Below are 7500 nucleotides of genomic sequence, written 5' to 3'. Positions count from 1 at the left end.
ACACACACACACACACACACACACACACACACACACACACACACACACACACACACACACAATTGTTACCATTAGTATATATTGCACTTCTTTATGTATTTTGAATAGATGACCTTAATGCAGACTGTGAATCCTTGTGATCATACAGAATTCATTCAGTTCTAGGACCCAAAACGGACTAATGCTGCAATGTTTGTACAAAACTCTTTCTTCTCAGGTCCAGTATAGGAATGCTGTTGCAGAGGCTGAGATTCAGAAGCTGAAGATGAAAGTGAGTTGCTAATGAATCCATTCTAGATATATTTTTGAGTTAATATTAGTGTGTGCAGGTTAGTAGGTATTATTTGACTGTATGTGATTTAGAAAGGGGAGCGGTTGAAAACAAGTCATGGAGATAAAAAAAAAATTGTGACCCCCTTGAAAAAAAGTGGAGGGAGGAATAGGTTGAAATTGAACAATTATTCAGTAGAGTTGTCAGTGACAAAGTTCTTTCAATATCCATAAAGTAATATGCAGGCAGTATTTCATACCATGTTATTACCTGCCATCAACCATTCACTAAACTTTTTGTATAATTCTTTTATGTGAGAAAATGCATTATTTTGAGGATAAATTATTTTTGGTTAATCTGTTTTCAGAATCACACTTAGCATAATCATCATGAATTAAGGAGAATCCTCATTTATTGATAAAGCTTCCTATGTAAATATTTGAATGCCCTCTTATATTTTTTCCTTCAGCTTCTGGACATGGAGAAGATATTAGAGGAGAACAACCACTTTTCTAGTCAACTTCGTGAAACGCGAAACCAGATGAGTGAGCTGGAGGAGAAGCTGCAGGCCAAGACGACAGAAGTGTCCACCTACCAGGACATGCTGGAGCAATCTCAGGGACAGTACATTGTATTGGAGAAGAAATACTATAAGGCTAAAAAGATTATTAAGGGTAAGAGTTATCTATTTTTTCTTTAGGTCTTGCAACAGCTTTGATGACCCTTACAGATTTTTGTTGCTTTTCTTGCAAAATATAGTATCTTAAATGAGGTTTGGTTTAGATTTTGTGGAGCTATAAAATGCAAGTCAGTAAGAATAAACAGGATGATAGATCTAATACTTTCTTGTGCTTTCAATAGAGTATCAGGGTAGGGAGCGTGATTTCTTGCACCGTGAGGAGTATCACATAACTCAGCTTGAGGACAAGGACTCGCACTACAATGCTCTCGTGAAAGCACTCAAGGATAGGGTAAGTTTACTTGAAAGTTATTTTATTAAGGCAGTGTTTATGCTGGCAAAATTGATATACCTTTAGATTAAAAACATAGGTGTTTGTAGTAGCAGAAGCTGATAAGCCTATGATTAAACATTCTACCTAACCTCTTTAATACCTTGGTAGGTTTGATGTAGATAAATAAACAAGTAGATATGTACTCTTTAAGTCGAAGTTGGTCACAGATCTATGTTACCTTTATCTTAAGTGTATGCATGATTTGTATTTGTAAAAGGAAATACTGGTCACATTGTTTACTCAATACCCCAAGAAAACTTTAAATTCCTTTTTGTCAGTTGGTAACAAATAAACTTATTTATGTTACTTTTAGGTTTTGTAACTTTTCATTTTTTTAAACAAACTCTGCTTTGCAGGTTATTAGTTTAGAAGCAGAATTAACAAATGCACAGAAAACGGCAGGTCTTCCAGTACAGGTTCCTGCTGATGCGAATACACAGCCTGCTTACTGGCAATTACAGCAGAGTGCACAATCTGCCAAGGTAAGCCACTGATTGTAATCTTAAAGGAATGTTAAAGTTTTAGTTATACAGTAGAGCAATGGTTCCCAACGTTATTGAGTTACCTGACGAAATAACATACAAGATGTACCACTACCCACCTTGTCTTGAGTTACTTAAACTCAGTCCATGAAAAAATCTGCTCACTGATTTTATCACTGTTGTTATATATACATATGTATGTATGTGTATGTGTGTGTGTACATATAGATACGGATGGTATTAAAAGATTCTTGTGTATACAAACCAATTTGGAAAGATACTCTACATGTGTTACTGATTTTCATAATTTTGTTAAGAAAATGGATTAATGTTGGGAACTGTTGCTGTAGACTCTCTTAAGGGAAAATACTGGGTCTGGGAAGAATATTTAGGTAGATATATATTTGGACTGATTATATATATACTCAGTACATAAATAGTAGGTGTGTATATAGTTAAGGGCAGAGTATTTAGTTGGCATAGTTGTCTAGATTTAAGTTTAAAGCTGCGGAAATCTTGAGAGAAGTATCATACATCGTTAAGCTGCGAACAGGAAGTTGCAGGATGTCTGGTGGTATATTTTTTTTGTTTGTAAGCCTGGCCTTCATTTGAACCATTCTGTACATTTAAGGATGTAAGTGTATTCAGATGACTTAGTAGATGACAACTTTAATAAATGATTAATGAAATTTAAGTAAATTATTGTTTTGTTTTTATTGTATTTTGCATGTATTTTGGGGAATAGGAATTGTTTATCTTTATTTATTTATTTATTTTTTGGTTCCAAAGTAGTTGATTTTACTGAGGTTCACCAGATGTTGGCCAGGCATGGTAGCTCTATTTGTCTTCCCTTATGTGGAAAAGCACTGTGGAATGGGGCTGGCTGCACTATTCATGTTTCCCACACTTTGGTCTCAGTAGGAATTGAAGCATTAGATGACGTGAAAGTAATAGATCAGTGTGAACATCTTGTATTATTTTCAAGAGAGTTTTTCACCAGTGATTTACTGTATAAGATTACAATTTTTTGTTTTAGTTAGAGACATGCAATTTGTGCTTTAATGGTAACTGAGGCTATTGTGTAACATGACAACTAATAAGACTTTTAGATAGATATTCATTACACACTTTTTGCACTTGTCTCATGTAGATTTGCATATATGTTATTCTCATTGTTCACTTACCTTTTTCTTTTAATATATTCATTTTCTTTCCATTTGGGAAGTCTTATTTTTTATTCATAATGATTTACCACTCACTTTATATATTTTAGATGTGATGCATGGAGCAACTATATTCTGTTGTAGATTGTATTTTGATTGATCTGTGTCTTTCTCTTCATACAGAGTGATTTGGTATTGTAGAGGCAAAAGCTTGTAATGCTCAGCACTCGCCAAAAGCTGAATCTAGTTGAATAAACGCTCTCAAGCTTTTGTCTTTTTAAGAATGTTCTATGATATCAAATTACAACAGACCTTCATATCACCTGTTTGTTCTTTTTATATTTCCTAGAACTCTTATAGAGAGAGAAAGAGAGAGATTAAAAAAGAAAAAAAAAAAATAAGTGTGGCATAGAGTAGATACCTGAATGCGGAATGCTGATGTTATTTGATGTAGTTGTGATGTTCTCTGCGTCAGCATGCACTGAACCTTGGACCCCATCCTGAACGTGGTAGTCCTCTGTACAAGCATTAGAGTAGCCTACCCTCTCCCCCCTCATCACTACTGGACAGTACCCATAGTGTCCATAATTTTGTTTAATGGATGTTGTTTGTCATCCTTCCTCCAAAATTGTTGTTGCCTTTTTATGTTCCATTTCATATTTGAATAGAGGTGTAACTCCCCCTGATAAATTTGCCTGTTTACCATAGACTAGCTATTTTTCTATTTTTATATGGATGTTTGAATTTTGAATAGTGGATGGAAGTTCCATTTAACATATTTGATAATTGTCTTACATGTGTATTAACTAAATAATATAAGTAATTAGTGTCACATGTATATTAACCAAATCATTTTGTCTAGACAAAAAGAATATCTTCCATTACAATTTTTTAGTAGGTACGTATATATATCTAAAGATATATAAATTTCTATAGGAAATGTTGAAAAATGGCAGAAAACAGACAAACAAAAAACACATGACCAGCCCATATTTTTCTTTGGATTCAGCTCTCAAAGAGTTGAATCTCGTCTTAAATGATAAGCCAGTACAAAGAGTTAGCCCGATTGTAGTATTTTCTGTTTCACACTAGGCAGAGGCTACATGTTCAGGAACACTCTGGTTAATGAAATTGTATATGCATGCTTGGACAGTATCCTGCTTTTTTTTTTTTATAGAAGGATAATAGTTATCTTGATGGCAAATTTGCAACCTAAGTGTAGCACAAAATGTCTTGAGTGCCATATCATCACATATCACCACCCTTTTTTGTTTTTAATGTGAGCTTTTCTAAGACAACCCCCATGCTTATTCTACAACCATCCTGCAGTTTGTCCTGTGTTGCTGATAAAGAGGATGGAATCTTCTACTTTAAACTTTGGTGGTTATTTTGTTTCAATTTTAATTTGCCTAATGACTGAATTGGTAAATATAAAAATTGTACCCTTGTAAACCTGCCTTGTTTATTTGTCAGTGATTCTGTTTCCTGCTTTAATACATAATTTGGAAAATAATAACTAAATACATTTTAGAAATGAAAGATCGAAACAAATAGTGATCCATTTCCCCCAACATCCCCACCCTCTTTTTTTTTTAACTAATTGAAAAGCCTTACAAATAAAATCCATATATGCACTCATTGACAAACCTGCCTTGCACAAACAGCATATTGCATAAACAGCATACAGTCCAAATACGCATATTACTGTACCATTGCCGATCCTGCTGTTATTATGGCCATGTCCACCTGCACTGCTCATATGCTCGCAACCCCCTCCTTGCCTGTCTAGCAGCCTCCCCGCAAGCCCAGTCTCTGCACACTCGACCCGGAGATATCGGACACGGAAACTTCTGACACCGGCAACTCAGAGGGCGACAAAGCCAACACTGTAGAGCGCAAGGTGGGTGGGCTTTGCTGTATAAGGGATGGAGGATAAGAACTTGTTTGGCCTTCATGATCGGGTTGATTTTTTTCTGCTTTTTCTTCCTCTTCCCACTCCCACTTTCTATCATCTCATTGTTCTGTGTAGTGGATTCTTAGTATTTTTTTGCTGTTCATTTTTATGAGATTAACTAAGTCATCTTTGTGTTATGGCTGCAAACTTTTTCTTGTTTTTTTTTTTTTTTTTTTTTTTTTTTTTTTTTTTTTTTGTTTATTCATCTAAAATCTTTTGTGTGTGCGTGTCTACGTTTGCGTGTATGTACGTGTGTGCGTACATGTACTTGTGCATATGTGTGTGCGTGCATGCGTGCGTGCATGTGTATGATTGTGTGTGTGTGTGTGTGTGTGCATGTGTATGATTGTGTGTGTGTGTGTGTGTGTGTGTGTGTGTGTGTGTGTGTGTGTGTGTGTGTGTGTGTGTGTGTCTGTGTGTGTGTGTGTGTGTGTATGTATGTGTGTGCGTGTGCGCAGCGCGCTTGTGTGTGCGCGTGCGCAAGTGTGTGTGCGTGTGTGCATGTGTGCGTGTGTGCATCTGTGCATGTGAGTAGCTGTGTGTATACATGAATTTGTTTGTGTGAAAATGCATGAGAGCTTGTGAGCATGTTTAACTTGCATCTGGGCATGAGAATGTTGATATGGTAAAAGTTGTATGTTTGTGCTGAATGTAATGATCATGTGTGAGTTTCCTCTGAAAAAGGATTTGCAATTACTAAGTAGTAGTTTGTAATTATCTATTATAGGTGTATTTTGTGTTTTTGTTTAGATTTAGTTCTAGTATGAATTCACTCATAAAAGGGTTCTGTGCCCCTGAAAAATACATTGGTGTTTCTCTTTCATCTTTACAATACTCTCCATATTTTATACTTGTAAATATATTTTTTTTTGTTGTGTGATAACAGGATATATGTTTTTGTAAAGAAGAAAGAAAAGTGCTGTGGAAGGAAAGTGGTGATAATGTAAATTTTTTTCCCATACATCTACACTTATGTTTGAGAGGGGTTATGGTATGTATTTACAAATATTTTACCATCAGTTTATCCCTGTGCATGATTCCCTTCATGGCTAAAGGAAGCATTTGACTGATGAGGCCTATGGGTAAAGTCAGGGTTAGTTGTAAAATATCAGAGTTAAATATGATCAACTTTGTATATTGAGAACATATTGGAGTTGTGAGATTAGTTGAATATGTCATGCTCTCTTCTCAAGATATTTCACTGATGTAAGATATTTAACAAAGCTTGTACATACAATATTAGTAACCAAGGTGAATATCCCCATTCCTTTTCAACCAACTCACTCTTGGCGATTGATTCCACAGATGCCAGTGAAGGAGGAGTTAGATGAAGCAGTTCCGCCCCATGAGCTGCTGGATGTGTCAGCAAGCCGAGCAAAGGGAGAACTGGCGGCAAGGGGGGGTCTGGCCAACCGTCACCTTCCCTCCCTGAAAAAGACCACTAGCATGAGTAGTGCTGGGAGTCAAGTAAGTACTTTTTTGTTTTTTTCATATATCTTTGTGTTTTGATGGGAATATGACTTAAATACTCTTAACTATTATGAAAGGATTGAAACCAATGAAAAGATTTACAGTTTTGATAACGTTTTTGGAGATTTTATGGTGGCATGGTATATGTTTGATCAGTTGGAAGGTGTTCCCTGCTACAGAAAAAATGTATTCATCATAGAGTCAAAATAGACATACTGAGTAAGTTAATCTAACAGGACCACAGTCTGGATGACAGCAGCCTGGATGATGACCTGCCAGAATCCCAGAAGCATGTGGCAACGGAGCCTATGCAGGACCTTCAGCAGGACTTAGGGATCCGGAGGTCAGCCGATATCCTGGAGTCTCCTTTACCCCCTCCCCAGAGCATCCTGCCACCCTCTAGTATGGTCAAATCCACCAAAACTCCCCCACCACCTCCCCCTTATAGTCACTTAGGTAGTCCCCCTCCATACCAGCACCCACCTGGCCAGTTCAGCTCTGGCCGCCAGCCCTTAGCGCCCTCCCATGCCCTGCCTGATCCCCCCTCTAGCTTGCCAATGCGACCTCTTGGTGCGGGGATGGACGGCCAGCCCCACCACGACACCCAGTCAGAGTCACGACCTGAGATTCCGTACCGGCACCCCCCACCTGTTGCCCGAGTCCTGCCGGTCAACAGAGCCGAGATTTCTGAGTCGTCTAGCTTGGCCTCGCACTTAGCCAACCGCACACCTCAACAGCAGAGTTTAGCTGAGCAACTGAAGGCTCTCTTGGCTGAGAGGTGAGAAGGTCCCCAGATCCAAGTTTCTCATAAGCAGTGTCTTTCAGTGACAGACATGCACAGTTTTAAAATCAATTTCATTGATTTATTTTTTAGATAATGAATTCAAAAGTATTTCCAGTCATTACACAGAATTTGTATATGCAGATCAATTTATCAGTTGGAATATGGTGATAATTGGGTCATTTTTAAGAAGGTCTTTAAACAATTTTGTTACTATGATCGGCTTGGATGTTCTCACAAAACACCCACCTCTCTGGAAACAATCTTTATACTAAGATAAATGTTGGCAATTCATTTCATAGATATTTGTAAAAGTAGCATTTCAGAACCTTGTTCCAGTTCTGCAAAAGAAGACAGAGTGTAAAA

The 7500-nt window shown here is 37.2% G+C and overlaps 1 protein-coding gene across 5 annotated transcripts in view; it reads left to right on the top strand.

Annotated features, from left to right (window-relative positions):
• The window catches only part of LOC125034296, a 33990-nt gene that overhangs the window by 25925 nt on the left and 565 nt on the right, over positions 1 to 7500 (top strand). For 2 of the 5 annotated variants that reach the window (XM_047626057.1, XM_047626055.1), the window contains 7 exons: positions 218 to 271; positions 741 to 945; positions 1133 to 1242; positions 1641 to 1766; positions 4719 to 4829; positions 6189 to 6350; positions 6590 to 7500. The exon at positions 6590 to 7500 is cut by the window's right edge and continues 564 nt beyond it. In XM_047626057.1, the coding sequence (XP_047482013.1) occupies positions 218 to 271; positions 741 to 945; positions 1133 to 1242; positions 1641 to 1766; positions 4719 to 4829; positions 6189 to 6350; positions 6590 to 7135 (1314 nt within the window). In that variant the 3' untranslated portion in view covers positions 7136 to 7500. Of the gene's footprint in view, positions 1 to 217; positions 272 to 740; positions 946 to 1132; positions 1243 to 1640; positions 1767 to 3112; positions 3254 to 4718; positions 4830 to 6188; positions 6351 to 6589 lie in introns of those variants that run through there. The other 3 variants (XM_047626056.1, XM_047626058.1, XM_047626059.1) reach the window with 3 other exon arrangements.

The sequence above is a fragment of the Penaeus chinensis genome, chromosome 17 (assembly GCF_019202785.1).
Source record: "Penaeus chinensis breed Huanghai No. 1 chromosome 17, ASM1920278v2, whole genome shotgun sequence".
NCBI lineage: Eukaryota > Metazoa > Arthropoda > Malacostraca > Decapoda > Penaeidae > Penaeus > Penaeus chinensis.
This window is presented reverse-complemented; position numbering and strand designations above follow the sequence as displayed.